This window comes from Oncorhynchus mykiss, chromosome 1, assembly GCF_057628025.1.
Source record: "Oncorhynchus mykiss isolate SJ-2025 chromosome 1, ASM5762802v1, whole genome shotgun sequence".
In the NCBI taxonomy this organism is placed as follows: Eukaryota; Metazoa; Chordata; class Actinopteri; order Salmoniformes; family Salmonidae; genus Oncorhynchus; species Oncorhynchus mykiss.
Window position 1 is genome coordinate 1,441,110 of NC_143022.1, and position 26,431 is coordinate 1,467,540.

The 26,431-nt window shown below is 39.8% G+C and overlaps 2 protein-coding genes across 13 annotated transcripts in view; both read left to right on the forward strand.

Annotated features, from left to right (window-relative positions):
- Positions 1-4,279, forward strand: part of tubgcp5 (tubulin gamma complex component 5) — a 47,624-nt gene extending 43,345 nt beyond the window's left edge. Inside the window, exons 21-23 of the mRNA XM_090226973.1 lie at positions 1,759-1,847; positions 3,311-3,411; positions 3,573-4,279. Coding sequence (XP_090083099.1) covers positions 1,759-1,847; positions 3,311-3,411; positions 3,573-3,619 — 237 coding nt within the window. The 3' untranslated portion in view covers positions 3,620-4,279. The remainder of the gene's footprint in view (positions 1-1,758; positions 1,848-3,310; positions 3,412-3,572) is intronic.
- Positions 4,280-18,173: 13,894 nt separating this feature from the next.
- The window catches only part of cyfip1 (cytoplasmic FMR1 interacting protein 1), a 123,075-nt gene continuing 114,817 nt past the window's right edge, over positions 18,174-26,431 (forward strand). For 5 of the 12 annotated variants that reach the window (XM_090227467.1, XM_090229040.1, XM_090229091.1 and 2 more), the window contains exon 1: positions 18,180-18,420. The gene's annotated coding sequence lies outside the window, so the exon portion shown is untranslated. Of the gene's footprint in view, positions 18,421-20,171; positions 20,532-26,431 lie in introns of those variants that run through there. The other 7 variants (XM_090228353.1, XM_090229278.1, XM_090229301.1 and 4 more) reach the window with 4 other exon arrangements.

The following is a 26,431-nucleotide window of genomic DNA, read 5'->3' on the forward strand; positions in this document are numbered from 1 at the left end:
AAGTTGGAAGCACAGAATCATCTAGAATGTCATTGTATACTGTAGCGTTAAGATTTCTCTTCACTGGAACTAAGGGGCCCGAACCATGAAAAACAGCCCCAGACTATTATTCCTCCTCCACCAAACGTTACAGTTGGCACTATGCATTGGGGCAGGTAGCGTTCTCCTGGCATCCGCCAAACCCAGATTTGTCCTTCGGACTGCCAGATGGTGAAGCGTGATTCATCACTCCAGAGAACGTGTTTCCACGGCTCCAATGGCGGCGAGCTTTACACCACTCCAGCCGACGCTTGGCATTGAGAATGGTGATCTTAGGCTTGTGTGCGGCTGCTCGGCCACGGAAACCCATTTCATGAAGCTCCAGACGAACAGTTCTTGTGCTGACGTTGCTTCAAGTGGCAGTTTGGAACTCAGTAGTGAGTGTTGCAACCGAGGACAGACTATTCTTAAGTGCTGCAGCATTCGGCCGTACCGTTCTGTGAGCTTGTGTGGCCTACCACTTTGCAGCTGAGCCGTTGATGCTCCTTTACGTTTCCACTTCACAATAACTGCACTTACTGTTGACCTGGGCAGCTCCAGCAGGGCAGAAATGTATTCAAAATTACTTGTTGGAAAGGTAGCATCCTATGAAGGTGCTACCCATGTTGAAGGTCACTGAGCTCTTATAGTGCACATGTCCAACATAGTGGAAAGCCATCCCACAAGAGTGGAGGCTGTTATAGCAACAAAGGAGGGACCAACTCCATATTAATGCCCATAATATTGGAATGAGATGTTTGACAATACCTGTCCACTCGATAGCTGTACTACTAGATACTGGTCTACCTTTGCTACAGATACCTGTCCGCTAGATGTATACCTGTCCGCTAGATGTATACCTGTCCGCTAGATGTATACCTGTCCGCTAGATGTATACCTGTCCGCTAGATGTATACCTGTCCGCTAGATGTGTACCTGTCCGCTAGATGTGTACCTGTCCGCTAGATGTGTACCTGTCCGCTAGATGTGTACCTGTCCGCTAGATGTGTACCTGTCCGCTAGATGTATACCTGTCCGCTAGATGTATACCTGTCCGCTAGATGTATACCTGTCCGCTAGATGTATACCTGTCCGCTAGATGTATACCTGTCCGCTAGATGTATACCTGTCCGCTAGATGTATACCTGTCCGCTAGATGTATACCTGTCCGCTAGATGTATACCTGTCCGCTAGATGTATACCTGTCCGCTAGATGTATACCTGTCCGCTAGATGTATACCTGTCCGCTAGATGTATACCTGTCCGCTAGATGTATACCTGTCCGCTAGATGTATACCTGTCTGCTAGATGTATACCTGTCTGCTAGATGTATACCTGTCTGCTAGATGTATACCTGTCTGCTAGATGTATACCTGTCTGCTAGATGTATACCTGTCTGCTAGATGTATACCTGTCTGCTAGATGTATACCTGTCTGCTAGATGTATACCTGTCTGCTAGATGTACACCTGTCCTGCTAGATGTATACCTGTCCTGCTAGATGTATACCTGTCCTGCTAGATGTATACCTGCCCTCCTAAGAGGTATAGCTGTCCCCCATGAGTAAGTGAAGCTGTCCCACTCTCCCCATGGAGAAATGTTCCATCTCATGAGGGAAGGTGATGCAGTCCTGCTAAAGAAAACACAGAACCCCTGCAGAGATCAACACTGGAGCATTCAGAACGCATCACATTATTTAATGTTAGTTTTCATAATGTAACCGGCGATGTTTCGTCTCCAGGTGAGCTTTGTGAAGGAGGCGATCATGAAGGTTCTCAATCTGGTCCTCATCTTCTCAGACCGCTGGCAGGTTGGCTTCGGAGCGTGGAAGTGAGTGGTGTCATTTATTAGAGAAATCATCCATGATTAAAATCAATCTCATGTGTTTCTGTTAAGTAGAGTGTATATCTGTCTCGAAGGACCACTGATGGTCTTTGCTTTTCAATTTTACAATGAATGTTATTCTGCTAATTAGTGTAAGAATCGTCGCTGTACTCACCTTATGATGCCTGGAAACAACGGCGAGTCCAATTTGTTGCGATTGTTTTCCTCCTTCCGGCGATTGGAGCATAGCTGGTGATGCCGTTAAATTAAAAACTAAATATTAAACTATTAAATAACCTAAACAGAAATTTGAAGATATGTTTATCCTCTGGTCAGGGTATTTATGTCCTTAAATTTAAATAGCTTTTGTAAAAACTATTAAATAACCTTCACAGATTTTAAGATATACAGTGGGGCAAAAAAAAGTATTTAGTCAGCCACCAATTGTGCAAGTTCTCCCACTTAAAAAGATGAGAGAGGCCTGTAATTTTCATCATAGGTACACTTCAACTACGACAGACAAAATGAGGGACAAAAATCCAGAAAATCACATTGTAGGATTTTTAATGAATTTATTTGCACATTTTGGTGGAAAATAAGTATGCTGTCAGAGCAGCTTACGGATCACTGCACCTGTACACATCTGTAAATAGTCCATCCAACTACCTCATCCCCTTGTTATTTATTTTGCTCTGTTGCACCCCAGTATCTCTACTTGCACATCATCATCTTGACATCTATCACTCCAGTGTTAATCTGCTAAATTGATTACTTCGCCACTATGGCCCTATTTATTACCTTACCTCCCTAATCTTACTATATTTCCCCTACACACTGTACATAGATTTTTCTATTGTGTTATTGACTGTGTGTTTGTTTATTTAATGTGTATATCACTGCTTTGCTTTATCTTGGCCAGGTCACAGTTGTAAATGAGAACTTGTTCTCAACTAGCCTACCTGGTTAAATAAAGGTGTTCTCAACTAGCCTACCTGGTTAAATAAAGGTGTTCTCAACTGGCCTACCTGGTTAAATAAAGGTGTTCTCAACTAGCCTACCTGGTTAAATAAAGGTGTTCTCAACTAGCCTACCTGGTTAAATAAAGGTGTTCTCAACTGGCCTACCTGGTTAAATAAAGGTGTTCTCAACTGGCCTACCTGGTTAAATAAAGGTGTTCTCAACTGGCCTACCTGGTTAAATAAAGGTGTTCTCAACTGGCCTACCTGGTTAAATAAAGGTGTTCTCAACTGGCCTACCTGGTTAAATAAAGGTGTTCTCAACTAGCCTACCTGGTTAAATAAAGGTGTTCTCAACTGGCCTACCTGGTTAAATAAAGGTGTTCTCAACTTGCCTACCTGGTTAAATAAAGGTGAAATAAAATAAAGGTACCTTTTTGTATTTTGCCGCATGTGACAAATCAAATTTGATTTAAATGAACATTGAAAATTGTGTTCCTCTGTCGTTTCCAGGATCGAATCCATTGATAAGATGGAATCTGATTTCAAGAACTGTCACATGTTCCTGGTGACTATACTGAACAAAGCTGTCTGCCGCGGGTCATTTCCACACTGTAAGTTCCACACTGATCTGTTAAATTAAGATGTTTGTCTGAGTGGTGTCTGCTGTGAGGGGCGTCTGCTGTGAGGGGCGTCTGCTGTGAGGGGCGTCTGCTGTGAGGGGCGTCTGCTGTGAGGGGCGTCCTGACGGTCTTTTCTCTCTTCTCTCTAATAGTGGAGTCCCTTGCCCTGTCTCTGATGGCTGGCTTTGAACAGTGCTGAGAGAAGAACATCTCTTTCTGCTCGCCCACCAGACCCTTCGCTCCCCCCGACCACCAGAACCCCCCCCCCCCCCAAAACACTGGGTGTGTCCCAAATGGCATCCTCTTCCCTTCAAAGTGCACTAGTTTTGGCCCTATAGGGAATAGAGTGGCATTTGGGATGCATACACTTTAGTTGTGACTGTTGTTGTTCTGACTTCATAGCACACAAGACTGGTGAATAAGGATGTCACACTCTCCCCGTTGCTAGTGGAGAAACAGAGCGTGTGTGAAGGGTCTATCCCTTCTCCTAAATCATGGATGCTCCTCCTCAATGCCCTCAAGACAATCCAGAGTCTCAGAAGTATTACAGATGTGTGACTGCTTGTAAATATTGTTGATTTTGAAGCTGTTTTATGGTGTTGTCATCCATATGTAGGCTTCCTGCACAATCCTGCTGTTTAGTGTTTTACAACTACGGATTTACATTTGTTTGGGTTTTATTGGATTTTGATTTCTGGTGAGATTATTTTTGAATTGTTTTGCATTTGTATATTTGTTAATTGAACTACTGTCAATCCAGAATATCATAATAATGCATGTTTAAATCTCTCTCGTATCTCCCTGGTGTTAGTTTAGTTCATTGACATGTACGGATAATAAACATTAACTAAATATTCAATCAAACCTGGTCACATTATTACACAATATCATGTTACCGTGGAAACTATTCAGTCACGTTCACTTTTTATTTATTACGTTACAGCCTTATTCTAAAAGGGATTGCATCATTTGTTTTCCTCATCAATCTACACGCAATACCCCATAATGACAAAACAATAACAGGTCTATAAATGTTAGCAAATCTTTAAATAAAAAGGTAGATACCTTATTTACATAAATATTCCTACCCTTTGCTATGAGACTCGAAATGGAGCTCAGGTGCATCCTGTTTCCCTTGATCATCTTGAGATGTTTCTACAACTTGATTGGAGTCCACCTGTGGTAAATTCAATTGATTGGACATTATTTGGAAAGGCACACACACGTCTATATAAAGGTCCCACAGTTGACAGTGCATGTCAGAACAAAAACCAAGCCATGAGGTCGAAGGAATTGCCTTAGAGCTCCAAGACAGGATTGTGTCGAGGAACAGATCTGGGGAAGGGTACTAAAAAATGTCTGCAGCATTGAAGGTCCCCAAGAACACTGTGGTCTCCATCATTCTAGCCTAGTGGTTAGAGCGTTGGACTAGTAACCAGAATGGTTGCAAGTTCAAACCCCCGAGCTGACAAGGTACAAATCTGTCGTTCTGCCCCTGAACAGGCAGTTAACCCACTGTTCCTAGGCCGTCATTGAAAATATGAATGTTGTTCTTAACTGACTTGCCTACTTAAATAAAGGTAAAATAAACAATAAATACCCATGAAGATTTGAGTCGTTTGGATATTTATGTAAATGTGATATTTAATAAAAATGTATATACATCTGAAAACATTTCTAAAAACTTGTTTTTGCTTTGTCATGGGATATTGTTGTATGTAGATTGACGTTCCAGCAGGCATATCTCACTGATCATCCCTAAAGCCAACACCTCATTTGGCCGCCTTTCCTTCCAGTTCTCTGCTGTCTGTGACTGGAACGAATTGCAAAAATCGCTGAAGTTTATTTCCCTCACCAACTTTAAGCATCAACTATCTGAGCAGTTTACCGATCGCTGCAGCTGTACATAGTCCATCTGTAAATAGCCCACCCAATTTACCTATCTCATTCCCATACTGTTTATTTTATTTACTTTATATCTATATCTTATATCTTTATATCTTTATATCTTAACTTAATATCTCTACATCTCTACATCATCATCTGCTCATTTATCACTCCAGTGTTAATCTGCTAAATTGTAATTTCGCTCCTATGGCCTATTTATTGCCTACCTCTTCATGCCTTTAGCACACAATGTATATAGACTTTCTTTTTTCTACTGTGTCATTGACTTGTTTATTGTGTTATTGGCTTGTTTATTGTTTATTCCATTTGTAACTGTGTGTCTGTGTCGCACTGCTTTGCTTTATCTTGGCCAGGTCACAGTTGTAAATGAGAACTTGTTCTCAACTGGCCTACCTGGTTAAATAAAGGTGTTCTCAACTAGCCTACCTGGTTAAATAAAGGTGTTCTCAACTAGCCTAACTTGTTAAATAAAGGTGATCTAGCCTACCTGGCTAAATAAAGGAGAAATAAAATACATTTTAAAAAATGAGGGTGGAAAAAACAATTGAATCACTTTTAAGCTGTAATGTAACTAATGTATCATTCATTGAGGAGTGCGTTTAGTCCTTCCCTGGTAAGTTGTTTCCTTCATCCCTAGTGGATGAAGTCCAAGATTGTCTGTTATATTGACAACATATTTGAGTGACCGCTCTTAACAATGAAAATGACATGCCCTCATAGATGGAAGGCAGAAGAGGTCAGGTGGGATCCTTCTAGCCAATGAGTGGGCAGACATGCATATGGAGAACAGGCAATAAGAGACCCAGGACTCATCTTTGTATGTCATTAAGTATGTCACAGCATGGGCAGTGCCATTGAGGCCATTTCCATTTTAAAGTAGTACATTTTCTTTATTGGCAGCTCTTAAGAATCCCCACCCAGTTGACAACTTTAAAATGGTGCAAGCCCTCATTGGCAATGTCCATGCTAAAACGGGTCAAATGCATGAGTCCTTATGACAAGCACAACTAATAGTTGTTTTGGGGTAATTTGCTTTAATGCTTGAATCCAGCTTTAAATCAAATCAAATGTTACTGGTCACATACACATGGTTAGCAGATGTTATTGGTCACATACACATGGTTAGCAGATGTTATTGGTCACATACACATGGTTAGCAGATGTTATTGGTCACATACACATGGTTAGCAGATGTTATTGGTCACATACACATGGTTAGCAGATGTTATTGGTCACATACACATGGTTAGCAGATGTTATTGGTCACATACACGTGGTTAGCAGATGTTATTGGTCACATACACATGGTTAGCAGATGTTATTGGTCACATACACATGGTTAGCAAATGTTATTGGTCACTTACACATGGTTAGCAGATGTTATTGGTCACTTACACATGGTCAGCAGATGTTATTGGTCATATACATGGTTAGCAGATGTTATTGGTCACATACATGGTTAGCAGATGTTATTGGTCACATACACATGGTTAGCAGATGTTATTGGTCACATACACATGGTTAGCAGATGTTATTGGTCACATACACATGGTTAGCAGATGTTATTGGTCACATACACATGGTTAGTAGATGTTATTGGTCACATAGACATGGTTAGCAGATGTTATTGGTCACATACACATGGTTAGTAGATGTTATTGGTCACATAGACATGGTTAGCAGATGTTATTGGTCACATACACATGGTTAGTAGATGTTATTGGTCACATACACATGGTTAGCAGATGCTATTGGTCACATACACATGGTCAGCAGATGTTATTGGTCACACACATGGTCAGCAGATGTTATTGGTCACATGGTTAGCAGATGTTATTGGTCACATACACATGGTCAGCAGATGTTAATGGTCACATGGTTAGCAGATGTTATTGGTCACATACACATGGTCAGCAGATGTTATTGGTCACATGGTTAGCAGATGTTATTGGTCACATGGTTAGCAGATGTTATTGGTCACATACACATGGTCAGCAGATGTTATTGGTCACATACACATGGTTAGCAGATGTTATTGGTCACATATACATGGTTAGCAGATGTTATTGGTCACATACACATGGTTAGCAGATGTTATTGGTCACATATACATGGTTAGCAGATGTTGCTGAGCGGCCTTTCAGGTTACGTCAATATAGGACTCGTTTTACAGTGGATATAGATACTTTTGTACCTGTTTCCTCCAGCATCTTCACAAGGTCCTTTGCTGTTGTTCTGGGATTGATCTGCACTTTTCGCATCAAAGTACGTTCATCTCTAGGAGACAGAACGCGTCTCCTTCCTGAGCAGTATGACAGCTGCATTGTCCCATGGTGTTTATATGTGCATACTATTGTACAGATGAACGTGGTAACTTCAGGCATTTGGAAATTGCTCCCGAGGATGAACCAGACTTGTGGAGGTCTACCATTTGTATTCTAATTTCTTTAGATTTTCCCGTGATGTCAAGCAAAGAGGCACTGAATTTGAAGGTAGGCCTTGAAATACAGTACATCCACAGGTACACCTCCAATTGGCTCAAATTTGTATTTTTACTTATTTATTTAACCAGGTAGGCAAGTTGAGAACAAGTTCTCATTTACAACTGCGACCTGGCCAAGATAAAGCATAGCAGTTCGACACATACAACAACACGGAGTTACAAACATACAGTCAATAGTACAGCATAAACAAGTCTATATACAATGTGAGCAAATGAGGTGAGATCAGGGAGGTAAAGGCAAAAAAAAAGGCCATGGTGGCGAAGTAAATACAATATAGCAAGTGAAACACTGGATTGGTAGATTTGCAGTGGAAGAATATGCAAAGTAGAGAGAGAAATAATGGGGTGCAAAGGAGCTAAATAAATAAATACAGTAGGGGGAGAGGTAGTTGTTTGGACTAAATTATAGAAATTATGTCAATTAGCCTATCAGAAGCTTCTAATGTCACGGTCGTCGTAATGAGGAGACCAAGGCGCAGCGTGGTAAGCGAACATAACTCTTTAATTAAAGAGAGAACACTGAAAAGATCAAGGAACAGTGAAGCAATATGGCTAGTGCAGAACAGGCAACTAAACACAGAATAACAACCCACAAACTATCCAAGGAATATGGCTACCTAAATATGGTCCCAATCAGAGACAACGATAAACAGCTGCCTCTGATTGAGAACCAATCTAGGCAACCATAGACATATAAACACATAGACTAAGTAAACCCATAAACATACAAAAACCCCTAGACAATACAAAACCACACAAACCACCCTTGTCACACCCTGACCTAACCAAATTATAAAGAAAACTAAGATAACTAAGGTCAGGGCTTGATATCTAAAGCCATGACACCATTTTCTGGAATTTTCAAATCTGTTTAAATGCACACTCAACTTAGAATATGCACACTCAACTTAGAATATGCACACTCAACTTAGAATATGCACACTCAATTTAGAATATGCACACTCAATTTAGAATATGCACACTCAATTTAGAATATGCACACTTAACTTAGAATATGCACACTCAATTTAGAATATGCACACTTAACTTAGAATATGCACACTCAACTTAGTGTACGCACACTCAACTTAGTGTATGCACACTCAACTTAGAATATGCACACTCAACTTAGTGTATGCACACTCAACTTAGTGTATGCACACTTCTGGAACACTGGAATTGTGATTCAGTGAATTATACGTGAAATAATCTCTTTGTAAACAATTGTTGGAAAAATGACTTGTAGATGACAAAGTAGATGTCCTAACCGACTTGCCAAAACTATAGTTTGTTAACAAGAAATGTGAGGAGTGGTTGAAAAACAAGCTTTAATGGCTCCAACATAAGAATATGTACATTTCTGACTTCAACTGTAGATGCTAGTTGATGGTAGTTATTTTTATAGTTGGTGTTATCTAACAGTGGTACAGTTGGTGGTATTAATAGTGGTATATAGTTGGTGGTATTAATAGTGGTATATAGATGGTGGTATGTAATAGTGGTATATAGATGGTGTGTAATAGTGGTATATAGATGGTGTGTAATAGTGGTATATAGATGGTGGTTGGTGGTGTGTAATAGTGGTATATAGATGGTGGTATGTAATAGTGGTATATAGATGGTGGTGTGTAATAGTGGTATATAGATGGTGGTGTGTAATAGTGGTATATAGATGGTGGTGTGTAATAGTGGTATATAGATGGTGGTGTGTAATAGTGGTATATAGATGGTGGTGTGTAATAGTGGTATATAGATGGTGGTGTGTAATAGTGGTATATAGATGGTGGTATGTAATAGTGGTATATAGTTGGTGGTGTGTAATAGTGGTATATAGATGGTGGTATTAATAGTGGTATATAGATGGTGGTATGTAATAGTGGTATATAGATGGTGTGTAATAGTGGTATATAGATGGTGGTATGTAATAGTGGTATACAGATGGTGTGTAATAGTGGTATATAGATGGTGTGTAATAGTGGTATATAGATGGTGGTATTAATAGTGGTATATAGATGGTGGTATGTAATAGTGGTATATAGATGGTGTGTAATAGTGGTATATAGATGGTGGTATGTAATAGTGGTATATAGATGGTGGTGTGTAATAGTGGTATATAGATGGTGGTGTGTAATAGTGGTATATAGATGGTGGTGTGTAATAGTGGTATATAGATGGTGTGTAATAGTGGTATATAGATGGTGGTATGTAATAGTGGTATATAGTTGGTGGTATTAATAGTGGTATATAGATGGTGGTATGTAATAGTGGTATATAGATGGTGGTGTGTAATAGTGGTATATAGTTGGTGGTATTAATAGTGGTATATAGATGGTGTGTAATAGTGGTATATATATGGTGGTGTGTAATATTGGTGTATAGATGTTAGATGGTGGTGGGTAATAGTGGTACATAGTTGGTGGTATTAATAGTGGTATATAGATGGTGGTATGTAATAGTGGTATGTAGATGTCGGTGGTATTAATAGTGGTATATAGATGTTGGTGGTATGTAATAGTGGTATATAGATGTTGGTGGTATGTAATAGTGGTATATAGATGTTTGTGGTATGTAATAGTGGTATATAGATGTTGGTTGGTGGTATGTAATAGTGGTATATAGATGTTGGTTGGTGGTATGTAATAGTGGTATATAGATGGTGGTATGTAATAGTGGTATATAGATGTTGGTATGTAATAGTGGTATATAGATGTTGGTGGTATGTAATAGTGGTATATAGATGTTGGTTGGTGGTATGTAATAGTGGTATATAGATGGTGGTATGTAATAGTGGTATATAGATGTTGGTTGGTGGTATGTAATAGTGGTATATAGATGTTGGTTGGTGGTATGTAATAGTGGTATATAGATGTTAGATGGTGGTGGTATGTAATAGTGGTATATAGATGGTGGTATGTAATAGTGGTATATAGATGATGGTGTGTAATAGTGGTATATAGATGGTGGTGGTATGTAATAGTGGTATATAGATGTTGGTTGGTGGTATGTAATAGTAGTATATAGATGGTGGTATGTAATAGTGGTATATAGATGTTGGTTGGTGGTATGTAATAGTGGTATATAGATGTTGGTTGGTGGTATGTAATAATGGTATATAGATGGTGGTGGTATGTAATAGTGGTATATAGATGTTGGTTGGTGGTATGTAATAGTGGTATATAGATGGTGGTGGTATGTAATAGTGGTATATAGATGTTGGTTGGTGGTATGTAATAATGGTATATAGATGGTGGTGGTATGTAATAGTGGTATATAGATGTTGGTTGGTGGTATGTAATAGTGGTATATAGATGTTGGTTGGTGGTATGTAATAGTGGTATATAGATGGTGGTATGTAATAGTGGTATATAGATGGTGGTGTGTAATAGTGGTATATAGATGGTGGTGGTATGTAATAGTGGTATATAGATGTTGGTTGGTGGTATGTAATAGTGGTATATAGATGTTGGTGGTATGTAATAGTGGTATATAGATGGTGGTGGTATGTAATAGTGGTATATAGATGTTGGTTGGTGGTATGTAATAGTGGTATATAGATGATGGTTGGTGGTATGTAATAGTGGTATATAGATGGTGGTATGTAATAGTGGTATATAGATGTTGGTTGGTGGTATGTAATAGTGGTATATAGATGATGATTGGTGGTATGTAATAGTGGTATATAGATGATGATTGGTGGTATGTAATAGTGGTATATAGATGGTATGTAATAGTGGTATATAGATGGTGGTGTGTAATAGTGGTATATAGATGGTGGTGTGTAATAGTGGTATATAGATGGTGGTGTGTAATAGTGGTATATAGATGGTGGTATGTAATAGTGGTATATAGATGGTGGTGTGTAATAGTGGTATATAGATGGTGGTGTGTAATAGTGGTATATAGATGGTGGTATGTAATAGTGGTATATAGATGGTGGTGTGTAATAGTGGTATATAGATGGTGGTATGTAATAGTGGTATATAGATGGTGGTATGTAATAGTGGTATATAGATGGTGGTGTGTAATAGTGGTATATAGATGTTAGATGGTGGTGGTATGTAATAGTGGTATATAGATGGTGGTGTGTAATAGTGGTATATAGATGGTGGTATGTAATAGTGGTATATAGATGGTGGTGTGTAATAGTGGTATATAGATGGTGGTGTGTAATAGTGGTATATAGATGGTGGTATGTAATAGTGGTATATAGATGGTGATATGTAATAGTGGTATATAGATGTTGGTTGGTGGTATGTAATAGTGGTATCTAGATGGTGGTATGTAATGTTTGGGGCGGCAGGGTAGCCTAGCGGTAGGGTAGCCTAGCGGTTAGAGCATTGGACTAGTAACCGAAAGGTTGCAAGTTCAAATCCCCGAGCTGACAAGGTACAAATCTGTCGTTCTGCCCCTGAACAGGCAGTTAACCCACTGTTCCTAGGCCGTCATTGAAAATAAGAATTTGTTCTTAACTGACTTTTCTAGTAAAATAAAGGTAAAATAAAAATAAAATAAATAGTGGTATATAGATGTTGGTTGGTGGTATGTAATAGTGGTATTTAGATGTTGGTTGGTGGTATGTAATAGTGGTATATAGATGTTGGTGGTATGTAATAGTGGTATATAGATGTTGGTGGTATGTAATAGTGGTATATAGATGTTGGTTGGTGGTATGTAATAGTGGTATATAGATGTTGGTATGTAATAGTGGTATATAGATGGTGGTATGTAATAGTGGTATATAGATGGTGGTATGTAATAGTGGTATATAGATGGTGGTATGTAATAGTGGTATATAGATGTTGGTTGGTGGTATGTAATAGTGGTATATAGATGTTGGTTGGTGGTATGTAATAGTGGTATATAGATGTTGGTTGGTGGTATGTAATAGTGGTATATAGATGTTGGTTGGTGGTATGTAATAGTGGTATATAGATGGTGGTATGTAATAGTGGTATATAGATGTTGGTTGGTGGTATGTAATAGTGGTGTGTAATAGTGGTATATAGATGGTGGTGTGTAATAGTGGTATATAGATGGTGGTGGTATGTAATAGTGGTATATAGATGTTGGTGGTATGTAATAGTGGTATATAGATGTTGGTTGGTGGTATGTAATAGTGGTATATAGATGGTGATATGTAATAGTGGTATATAGATGTTGGTTGGTGGTATGTAATAGTGGTATATAGATGGTGGTATGTAATAGTGGTATATAGATGTTGGTTGGTGGTATGTAATAGTGGTATATAGATGGTGGTATGTAATAGTGGTATATAGATGTTGGTTGGTGGTATGTAATAGTGGTATATAGATGTTGGTTGGTGGTATGTAATAGTGGTATATAGATGTTGGTTGGTGGTATGTAATAGTGGTATATAGATGGTGGTATGTAATAGTGGTATATAGATGTTGGTTGGTGGTATGTAATAGTGGTGTATAGATGGTGGTGTGTAATAGTGGTATATAGATGGTGGTGGTATGTAATAGTGGTATATAGATGTTGGTGGTATGTAATAGTGGTATATAGATGTTGGTTGGTGGTATGTAATAGTGGTATATAGATGGTGATATGTAATAGTGGTATATAGATGGTGGTGTGTAATAGTGGTATATAGATGTTGGTTGGTGGTATGTAATAGTGGTATATAGATGGTGGTATGTAATAGTGGTATATAGATGTTGGTTGGTGGTATGTAATAGTGGTATATAGATGGTGGTATGCAATAGTGGTATATAGTTGGTGGTATTAATAGTGGTATATAGATGGTGTGTAATAGTGGTATATATATGGTGGTGTGTAATATTGGTGTATAGATGTTAGATGGTGGTGGGTAATAGTGGTACATAGTTGGTGGTATTAATAGTGGTATATAGATGGTGGTATGTAATAGTGGTATGTAGATGTCGGTGGTATTAATAGTGGTATATAGATGTTGGTGGTATGTAATAGTGGTATATAGATGTTGGTGGTATGTAATAGTGGTATATAGATGTTTGTGGTATGTAATAGTGGTATATAGATGTTGGTTGGTGGTATGTAATAGTGGTATATAGATGTTGGTTGGTGGTATGTAATAGTGGTATATAGATGGTGGTATGTAATAGTGGTATATAGATGTTGGTATGTAATAGTGGTATATAGATGTTGGTGGTATGTAATAGTGGTATATAGATGTTGGTTGGTGGTATGTAATAGTGGTATATAGATGTTGGTTGGTGGTATGTAATAGTGGTATATAGATGTTAGATGGTGGTGGTATGTAATAGTGGTATATAGATGGTGGTATGTAATAGTGGTATATAGATGATGGTGTGTAATAGTGGTATATAGATGGTGGTGGTATGTAATAGTGGTATATAGATGTTGGTTGGTGGTATGTAATAGTGGTATATAGATGTTGGTTGGTGGTATGTAATAGTGGTATATAGATGGTGGTATGTAATAGTGGTATATAGATGTTGGTTGGTGGTATGTAATAGTGGTATATAGATGTTGGTTGGTGGTATGTAATAGTGGTATATAGATGGTGATATGTAATAGTGGTATATAGATGTTGGTTGGTGGTATGTAATAGTGGTATATAGATGTTGGTGGTATGTAATAGTGGTATATAGATGTTGGTGGTATGTAATAGTGGTATATAGATGTTGGTTGGTGGTATGTAATAGTGGTATATAGATGTTGGTGGTATGTAATAGTGGTATATAGATGTTGGTTGGTGGTATGTAATAGTGGTATATAGATGATGGTTGGTGGTATGTAATAGTGGTATATAGATGTTGGTTGGTGGTATGTAATAGTGGTATATAGATGTTGGTTTGTGGTATGTAATAGTGGTATATAGATTGTGATATGTAATAGTGGTATCTAGATGGTGGTATGTAATGTTTGGGGCGGCAGGGTAGCCTAGCGGTAAGGTAGCCTAGCGGTTAGAGCATTGGACTAGTAACCGAAAGGTTGCAAGTTCAAATCCCCGAGCTGACAAGGTACAAATCTGTCGTTCTGCCCCTGAACAGGCAGTTAACCCACTGTTCCTAGGCCGTCATTGAAAATAAGAATTTGTTCTTAACTGACTTTTCTAGTAAAATAAAGGTAAAATAAAAATAAAATAAATAGTGGTATATAGATGTTGGTTGGTGGTATGTAATAGTGGTATTTAGATGTTGGTTGGTGGTATGTAATAGTGGTATATATAGATGGTGATATGTAATAGTGGTATATAGATGTTGGTTGGTGGTATGTAATAGTGGTATATAGATGGTGGTATGTAATAGTGGTATATAGATGGTGGTATGTAATAGTGGTATATAGATGTTGGTGGTATGTAATAGTGGTATATAGATGTTGGTGGTATGTAATAGTGGTATATAGATGTTGGTTGGTGGTATGTAATAGTGGTATATAGATGTTGGTTGGTGGTATGTAATAGTGGTATATAGATGTTGGTTGGTGGTATGTAATAGTGGTATATAGATGGTGATATGTAATAGTGGTATATAGATGTTGGTTGGTGGTATGTAATAGTGGTATATAGATGTTGGTATGTAATAGTGGTATATAGATGGTGGTATGTAATAGTGGTATATAGATGGTGGTATGTAATAGTGGTATATAGATGTTGGTTGGTGGTATGTAATAGTGGTGTGTAATAGTGGTATATAGATGGTGGTGTGTAATAGTGGTATATAGATGGTGGTGGTATGTAATAGTGGTATATAGATGTTGGTGGTATGTAATAGTGGTATATAGATGTTGGTTGGTGGTATGTAATAGTGGTATATAGATGTTGGTTGGTGGTATGTAATAGTGGTATATATAGATGGTGATATGTAATAGTGGTATATAGATGTTGGTTGGTGGTATGTAATAGTGGTATATAGATGGTGGTATGTAATAGTGGTATATAGATGGTGGTATGTAATAGTGGTATATAGATGGTGGCGTGTAATAGTGGTATATAGATGGTGGTGGTACGTAATAGTGGTATGTAGATGTTGGTTGGTGGTATGTAATAGTGGTATATAGATGTTGGTTGGTGGTATGTAATAGTGGTATATAGATGGTGGTATGTAATAGTGGTATATAGATGTTGGTTGGTGGTATGTAATAGTGGTATATAGATGTTGGTGGTATGTAATAGTGGTATATAGATGGTGGTATGTAATAGTGGTATATAGATGTTGGTTGGTGGTATGTAATAGTGGTATATAGATGTTGGTTGGTGGTATGTAATAGTGGTATATAGATGGTGGTATGTAATAGTGGTATATAGATGTTGGTTGGTGGTATGTAATAGTGGTATATAGATGTTGGTGGTATGTAATAGTGGTATATAGATGGTGGTGTGTAATAGTGGTATATAGATGTTGGTGGTATGTAATAGTGGTATATAGATGGTGGTGATATGTAATAGTGGTATATAGATGGTGGTATGTAATAGTGGTATATAGATGTTGGTGGTATGTAATAGTGGTATATAGATGTTGGTTGGTGGTATGTAATAGTGGTATATAGATGGTGATATGTAATAGTGGTATATAGATGTTGGTTGGTGGTATGTAATAGTGGTATATAGATGGTGGTATGTAATAGTGGTATATAGATGTTGGTTGGTGGTATGTAATAGTGGTATATAGATGTTGGTTGGTGGTATGTAATAGTGGTATATATAGATGGTGATATGTAATAGTGGTATATAGATGTTGGTTGGTGGTATGTAATAGTGGTATATAGATGGTGGTATGTAATAGTGGTATATAGATGGTGGTATGTAATAGTGGTATATAGATGGTGGTATGTAATAGTGGTATATAGATGGTGGTATGTAATAGTGGTATATAGATGGTGGTATGTAATAATGGTATATAGATGGTGGTATGTAATAGTGGTATATAGATGTTGGTGGTATGTAATAGTGGTATATAGATGGTGGTGGTATGTAATAGTGGTATATAGATGGTGGTATGTAATAGTGGTATATAGATGTTGGTTGGTGGTATGTAATAGTGGTATATAGATGTTGGTGGTACATAATAGTGGTATATAGATGTTGGTGGTATGTAATAGTGGTATATAGATGTTGGTGGTACATAATAGTGGTATATAGATGGTGGTATGTAATAGTGGTATATAGATGTTGGTGGTATGTAATAGTGGTATATAGATGTTGGTTGGTGGTATGTAATAGTGGTATATAGATGGTGATATGTAATAGTGGTATATAGATGTTGGTTGGTGGTATGTAATAGTGGTATATAGATGGTGGTATGTAATAGTGGTATATAGATGTTGGTTGGTGGTATGTAATAGTGGTATATAGATGTTGGTTGGTGGTATGTAATAGTGGTATATATAGATGGTGATATGTAATAGTGGTATATAGATGTTGGTTGGTGGTATGTAATAGTGGTATATAGATGGTGGTATGTAATAGTGGTATATAGATGGTGGTATGTAATAGTGGTATATAGATGGTGGTATGTAATAGTGGTATATAGATGGTGGTATGTAATAGTGGTATATAGATGGTGGTATGTAATAATGGTATATAGATGGTGGTATGTAATAGTGGTATATAGATGTTGGTGGTATGTAATAGTGGTATATAGATGGTGGTGGTATGTAATAGTGGTATATAGATGGTGGTATGTAATAGTGGTATATAGATGTTGGTTGGTGGTATGTAATAGTGGTATATAGATGTTGGTGGTACATAATAGTGGTATATAGATGTTGGTGGTATGTAATAGTGGTATATAGATGTTGGTGGTACATAATAGTGGTATATAGATGTTGGTGGTATGTAATAGTGGTATATAGATGTTGGTGGTATGTAATAGTGGTATATAGATGGTGGTGGTACGTAATAGTGGTATGTAGATGGTGGTTGGTGGTATGTAATAGTGGTATATAGATGGTGGTGTGTAATAGTGGTATATAGATGTTGGTGGTATGTAATAGTGGTATATAGATGTTGGTTGGTGGTATGTAATACTGGTATATAGATGGTGGTATGTAATAGTGGTATATAGATGTTGGTGGTATGTAATAGTGGTATATAGATGGTGGTGTGTAATAGTGGTATATAGTTGGTGGTATGTAATAGTTAGTGGTATATAGATGGTGGTATGTAATAGTGGTATATAGATGTTGGTTGGTGGTATGTAATAGTGGTATATAGATGTTGGTGGTATGTAATAGTGGTATATCGATGTTGGTAATTTGTATTAGTGTAATTTTTCCTTTCCCCCTTTTCATTATTGTATCACAAACTGTATCCTGATTAACCACACACTCCTGCACAGTAGGTGGCAGCAAGTACAAACAAATATACGAATTCCATGATACTAAAGAAGAAAAACATTTTCTTTGGTTCAGGTCAGTGGGACAGAAACTCCCTGCTCTGCACAAATCCTCGCCTGCTGCCTCTGTTACACTGACAAGGGAAGAAGATTTCACTGACTACAAACTGGGATATCCTCGCTTTTCATCCACAATTGCGTTCCAGGAGCGTCCAGATTGTGAATAGTAGTTTTAGAAGGGTTTTTAATTTGGTCAAGAGGACCAAATTCCCAGGAGAATAACTTGGGGTGAGTAGGTAGTTACTATACTATAGTCAGCTGGGGACATTTACACCGTGTTGTGACTGACGTTATCTATCGCCTCAAACTTTCTGGGATGTTTCTTTATGGGTGTTGTCTTTTGTGTATTCGCCTTGTTTTATTAGTTATGGGTTTTGTGCACAAGAAACGTAGCGTTTTATCTTATTTATACGGCAAAAAATAAATAGGTATGTGTTTATTGTGTTGATTCATGAAAGAAAAGGCATGTAGATAAACCGCACATTCCTTGTCTAAAGCTCTACTGTGGGCCCGATTTACTGAGCGACTAATCTGACTAGTTAGGATCTTGGCACACGCAACAGGCTGCTCTCCTGCTCAGGAATCAGACGTATATCCGCACTTCAGGAGTCAGTCTCATACAGGCGAATCAAACGGGCAGGAATCAGACACATATCCGCACTTCAGGAGTCAGTCTCATACAGGCGAATCAAACGGGCAGGAATCAGACGTATATCCGCACTTCAGGAGTCAGTCTCATACAGGCGAATCAAACGGGCAGGAATCAGACGTATATCCGCACTTCAGGAGTCAGTCTCATACAGGCGAGTCAAACGGGCAGGAATCAGACGTATATCCGCACTTCAGGAGTCAGTCTCATACAGGCGAGTCAAACGGGCAGGAATCAGACGTATATCCGCACTTCAGGAGTCAGTCTCATACAGGCGAGTCAAACGGGCAGGAATCAGACACATATCCGCACTTCAGGAGTCAGTCTCATAGAGGCGAGTCAAACGGGCAGGAATCATTTTCAAACAAATCATGGTTGTTGACTGACAACCAATGACAAAAGACAACGTTAAACCAGTGCTCCAAATAATTGACTGTTATATTGAGGAATAGAGATTTCAAAGTCAACATTTTATGATTATTTCTGAACTAAAGTCATGCCCATTGCTCTGCAAAATTAGATGTTAAAGGGGTGGAATGTATTTGAACCAGATCTCTGTTAGGTAAATGATGGAACTAAATGTCTTTGTTGATGTGTGTTGACAAGGGCTGTGCAGTAGGTCTTAGTGACCCTCCAGCAAGGATCTCAGTTTGTGTGTTTGCTCAGCGACTTCCTTCCTAGTATGATCAGGCAAAGCGCAGTAGAGAGAGGGGGGAGAGTTGCTGTTTTAGGAGAAGTGAAAGAGTGCATCTGTAGATGGGGGAGGGGGCCGACAGGACCCCGGTATATCTGGACCCCGGTATATCTGGACCCCGGTGTATATGGGCCCCGGTGTATATGGGCCCCGGTGTATTTGAGCCCCGGTATATCTGGGCCCCGGTATATCTGGGCCCCGGTATATCTGGGCCCTGGTATAGCTGGACTAGAGGTTGACCGATTAATCGGAATGGCCGATTAATTAGGGCCGATTTAAAGTTTTCATAACAATCGGAAATCAACATTTTTTTATATTTTTTTACACCTTTATTTAATCTTTATTTAACTAGGCAAGTCAGTTAAGAACACCTTCTTATTTTCAATGACGGCCTAGGAACGGTGGGTTAACTGCCTCGTTCAGGGGCAGAATGACAGATTTTCACCTTTTAAGCTCGGGGGATTCAATCTCCAGTCACTTCTGTAGAACAGAACTTGCGCAGCTGCAATAAGTTAGCAGTTTGTCAGAGTGAACGAACCCCCATGTCAGAAATATATAAGGTGTGAAATCACAATAAACTCCTGCTGTCAAAATAACCCGTATGAAACCCCTGTAAATGAATGGACAGACAAGCAGAGTATGTATCCTACCCACCACCACAACAAATCCAGAACCAGACCAAGCTGCAGTATAACCCAGGACCCGGCTTCACCAGAACCAGACCAAGCTGCAGTATAACCCAGGACCCGGCTTCACCAGAACCAGACCAAGCTGCAGTATAACCCAGGACCCGGCTTCACCAGAACCAGACCAAGCTGCAGTATAACCCAGGACCCGGCTTCACCAGAACCAGACCAAGCTGCAGTATAACCCAGGACCCGGCTTCACCAGAACCAGACCAAGCTGCAGTATAACCCAGGACCCGGCTTCACCAGAACCAGACCAAGCTGCAGTATAACCCAGGACCCGGCTTCACCAGAACCAGAGTCTTTGGGAGTAAGAGGAAAGTTTATTTCCAACAGAGCCTTTATCTGACCCTAACCCTGACCTTGACCTTAACCCTGACCCTGACCCTAACCCTAACCCTGACCCTAAGACAATCCACGGCCTGCTAGTGCAGTACTGCGTGTCTCTGCTTCCGTGCACAGGAATATGAATGAGTCATTTGACTTATTTTCTCTATTATATGGGGAGAGTCCTATCTAACCCAACTAGCCAGCTTTACTCCGGTTCCTGTCTGTTAAGGCGTGCTTCCCAGCCGAAACAGTTTGTGCATTATGATGACAAGTCAATAGTGGGAGGTCCACCCCCCTCCGTCTGTGATTGGTCAACGGGGATTCTTCAATTAAGTATTTGTCATTCAATGAGAGACAGCTCATTTTCATGCACATGTTTTCATTGAGAAATACTGAACCAAGCATTACTAGTTAGATGTAAAATTGAGCAACTAAGATCTCCTTGGCAAAAAGTTTTAAGTGAATGGCAAATGTCTTGAGTTATCTTAGATTAATTCAGACTATTTTGGCTACGGTGTCTCAAAATGGACAAACAGCTTGAAAAACAACAATATAACTAAGGTCTTTTAAGTTAGTATGCAAGCACATTCGTTCAGGTCGCCAGCTGAACTGAAGCATGAGGACGCCTTTACTCTGCTCTGGGGCTGCTTTCCAAACTGCACCCTATTCCCTATATAGTGCAGTACTTTACACCAGAGTCCTCTGTGTCCACAGAGCCTGTCTGTCTCAGTTAGGGCTAGCTGTGTCCCCAGAGCCTGTCTGTCTGTCTCAGTTAGGGCTAGCTGTGTCCCCAGAGCCTGTCTGTCTGTCTCAGTTAGGGCTAGCTGTGTCCCCAGAGCCTGTCTGTCTGTCTCAGTTAGGGCTAGCTGTGTCCCCAGAGCCTGTCTGTCTCAGTTAGGGCTAGCTGTGTCCCCAGAGCCTGTCTGTCTCAGTTAGGGCTAGCTGTGTCCCCAGAGCCTGTCTGTCTCAGTTAGGGCTAGCTGTGTCCACAGAGCCTGTCTGTCTCAGTTAGGGCTAGCTGTGGCTCTCTGTTTCCTGTGCTGCTTGCTCTCCCCCTCCTAGGGCTATTCCTGGTACCAGGGCAGTTAAGCCTCTTATGGGGGTAAATCCATTTGAATTCAATCACTTTTTGACAGCACCCCTTTTGATTTGAATGAAACCTTCCAGATATATTTGCTCGTTGTAGAAGTGCACAGAAAGTGACTTTCTGGACCTGAATGCTAAAACATTCAAGAGATCAAGGGGACCTATTTACCCCACTGTGCCATGAGATATGTCTTCATCACTGGAAAAGATACATGGTTGTGTTTGATATCATTTGAAAGCTTACAGACAGGGCTGTCGAACTATCTTATCATTTATATAAATATATATAAATGTATATATATATATATATATATATATATATATATATATATATATATATAAAAATATATATATATCTACATTTTATTTGTCACATGCCCCATATACAACAGGTGTAGTAGACCTTACAGTGAAATGCTGAATACAACAGGTATAGTAGACCTTACAGTGAAATGCTGAATACAACAGGTGTAGTAGACCTAACAGTGAAATGCTGAATACAACAGGTGTAGTAGACCTTACGGTGAAATGCTGAATACAACAGGTGTAGTAGACCTTACAGTGAAATGCTGAATACAACAGGTGTAGTAGACCTAACAGTGAAATGCTGAATACAACAGGTATAGATAGATCTTACAGTGAAATGCTGAATACAACAGGTGTAGTAGACCTTACAGTGAAATGCTGAATACAACAGGTGTAGTAGACCTAACAGTGAAATGCTGAATACAACAGGTGTAGTAGACCTTACAGTGAAATGCTGAATACAACAGGTGTAGTAGACCCTACAGTGAAATGCTGAATACAACAGGTGTAGTAGACCTTACAGTGAAATGCTGGATACAACAGGTGTAGTAGACCTTACAGTGAAATGCTGAATACAACAGGTGCAGTAGACCTTACAGTGAAATGCTGAATACAACAGGTGTAGTAGACCTTAGAGTCAAAATGGAGGCTATATACATGGTATTACGGTACAGAGTCAAGATGGAGGCTATATACATGGTATTACAGTACAGAGTCAATGTGGAGGCTATACACATGGTATTACGGTACAGAGTCAATGTGGAGGCTATATACAGGGTGTTACGGTACAGAGTCAATGTGGAGGCTATATGCAGGGGGTACTGGTACAGAGTCAATGTGGAGGCGATGTACAGGGGTACAGAATCAATGTGGAGGCTATATACAGGGTGTACTAATCGGCCGATTTTTACATGTACAGTGCCTTGCGAAAGTATTCGGCCCCCTTGAACTTTGCGACCTTTTGCCACATTTCAGGCTTCAAACATAAAGATATAAAACGGTATTTTTTTGTGAAGAATCAACAACATGTGGGACACAATCATGAAGTGGAACGACATTTATTGGATATTTCAAACTTTTTTTAACAAATCAAAAACTGAAAAATTGGGCGTGCAAAATTATTATTTATGCCAAATCTTTTCAGTCTCCTAGGGGGGATTGGGTTTGTCGTGCCCTCTTCTGTCTTGGTGTGTTTGGACCATGTTAGTTTGTTGGTGATGTGGACACCAAGGTACTTGAAGCTCTCAACCTGCTCCACTACAGCCCCATCGATGAGAATGGGGGCGTGCTCGGTCGTCCTTCTCCTGTAGTCCACAATCATCTCCTTTGTCTTGATCACATTGAGGGAGAGGTTGTTGTCCTTGCACCACACGGCCAGGTCTCTGACCTCCTCCCTTTAGGCTGTCTCATCGTTGTCAGTGATCAGGCCTACCACTGTTGTGTCATGTGTGCAAATTTAATGATGGTGTTGGAGTCGTGCCTGGCCGTGCAGTCATGAGCGAACATGGAGTACAGGAGGGGACTGAGCATGTACCACTGAGGGGCCCTTGTGTTGAGGATCAGCGTGGCGGATGTTACCTACCCTTACCATTTGGGCGTGGCCCATCAGGAAGTCCAGGTTCCAGTTGCAGAGGGAGGTGTTTAGTCCCAGGGTCCTTAGCTTAGTGATGAGCTTGGAGGGCACTATGGTGTTGAACCCTGAGCTGGAGTCAATGAAGAGCATTCTCACATAGGTGTTCCTTTTGTCCAGGTGTGAAAGGGCAGTGTGGAGTGCAATAGAGATTGCATCATCTATGGATCTGTTGGGGCAGTATGCAAATTGGAGTGGGTCTAGGGTTTCTGAGATAATGGTGTTGATGTGAGCCATGACCAGCCTTTCGAAGCACTTCATGGCTAAAGACGTGAGTGCTACGTGTCGGTAGTCATTTAGGCAGGTTACCTTAATGTTCTTGGGCACAGGTACTATGGTGGTCTGCTTAAAACATGCTGATATTACAGACTCAGACAGGGACAGGTTGAAAATGTTAGTGAAGACACTTACCAGTTGGTCAGCGCATGCTCACAGTACACGTCCTGGTAATCTGCCTGGCCCTGCGGCCTTGTGAATATTGACCTGTTTAAAAGTCTTACTCACATCGGCTGCGGAGAGCGTGATCACATAGTCTTCCGAGAACAGCTGGTGCTCTCATGCATGTTACAGTGTTATTTGCTTCAAAGCGAGCATGGAAGTAGTTTAGCTCGTCTGATAGGCTCTTGTCACTGGGCAGCTCTCGGCTGTGCTTCCCTTTGTAGTCTGTAATGGTTTGCAGGCCCTGCCACATCCGATGAGCGTCAGATCCGGTGTAGTACGATTCGATCTCAGTCCTGTATTGACGCTTTGCCTGTTTGATGTTTCCTCGGAGGGCATAGTGGGATTTCTTATAAGCTTCCAGGTTGGAGTCCCACTCCTTAAAAGTGGCAGCTCTAGCCTTTAGCTCAGTGTGGGTTCTGCCTGTAATCCATAACTTCTGGTTGGGGTATGTATGTATGGTTACTGTGGGGATGACGTCATCGATGCACTTATTGATGATGCCAATGACTGATGTGGTGTACTCCTCAATGCCATCGGAGGAATCCCGGAGCATATTCCAGTCTGTGCTGCAAAACAGTCCTGTAGTTTAGCATCTTCTTCATCTGATCACTTTTTTATTGATCGAGTCACTGGTGCTTCCTGCTTTAGTTTTTGCTTGTAAGCCGGAATCAGGAGGATAGAATTATGGTCAGATTTGTCAAATGGAGGGTGAGGGAGAGCTTTGTACACGTCTCTGTGTGTGAAGTAAAGGTGGTCTAGAATTATTTTCCCTCTGGTTGCACATTTAACATGTTGATAGAAATTTGGTAAAACAGATTTAAGTTTCCCTGCATTAAAGTCCCCGGCTACTAGGAGTGCCGCCTCTGGATGAGCAGTTTATTGTTTGCTTATGCCGGTATACAGCTCATACAATGCTGTCTTAGTGCCAACCTCTGACTGTGGTGGTATGTAAACAGCTACGAAAAATAGAAGAATACAGATGAAAACTCTCTCGGTAGATAGTTGGTCTACAGAATATCATTAGCTATTCTACCTCAGGCGAGCAATAGCTCAAGACTTCCTTAGATATCGTGCACCAGCTGTTATTTACAAAAATACATAGTCCGCCGCCACTTGTCTTAACAGAGGCCACTGTTCTATCCTGCCGGTACATCGTATAACCAGCCAGCTGTATGTTGATAGTGTCATCGTTCAGCCACGACTCCGTGAAGCATAAGATATTACAGTTTTGAATGTCCAGTTGGTAGTTTAATCTTCCGCGAGAAAGCAGTATATCTATCCTTCTCGTCGGGCTCGTCAGAGTCGTGAAAGGAAAAAAAGGATTCTGCTAGTCCGTGGTGAGTAATCACAGTCCTGATGCCTGGAAGTTATTTTCGGTCGTAAGAGACGGTCACTGCAACATTATGTACAAAATAGTAAAACAATAAGTTGCAAATAAACAAACCAAAAACACGATAGGTTGGGGACCGTCTTATCTGTGTGTTGTTGCAGCAGCATCATATCTCTAACTCCTATATCTGTGTGTTGTTCCAGCAGCATCATGTCTCTAACTCCTATATCTGTGTGTTGTTCCAGCAGCATCATGTCTCTAACTCCTATATCTGTGTGTTGTTGCAGCATCATATCTCTAACTCCTATATCTGTGTGTTGTTGCAGCATCATATCTCTAACTCCTATATCTGTCTGTTCCAGCATCATATCTCTAACTCCTATATCTGTCTGTTGTTGCAGCATAATATCTCTAACTCTTATATCTGTGTGTTCCAGCAGCATCATATCTCTAACTCCTATATCTGTGTGTTGTTGCAGCATCATATCTCTAACTCCTATATCTGTGTGTTGTTGCAGCATCATATCTCTAACTCCTATATCTGTTTTGTTCCAGCAGCATCATATCTCTAACTCCTATATCTGTGTGTTGTTCCAGCAGCATCATATCTCTAACTCCTATATCTGTTTTGTTCCAGCAGCATCATATCTCTAACTCCTATATCTGTGTGTTGTTGCAGCATCATATCTCTAACTCCTATATCTGTGTGTTGTTGCAGCATCATATCTCTAACTCCTATATCTGTCTTGTTCCAGCAGCATCATATCTCTAACTCCTATATCTGTTTGTTGTTCCAGCAGCATCATATCTCTAACTCCTATATCTGTGTGTTGTTGCAGCATCATATCTCTAACTCCTATATCTGTGTGTTGTTGCAGCATCATATCTCTAACTCCTCAACACTAACTCAAAAAAGTTCTGGGACACTGTAAAGTCCATGGAGAATAAGAACACCTCCTCTCAGCTGCCCACTGCACTGAAGATAGGTAACACTGTCACCACTGATAAATCCACCATAATTGAGAATTTCAATAAGCATTTTTCTACGGCTGGCCATGCTTTCCACCTGGCTACTCCTACCCCGGTC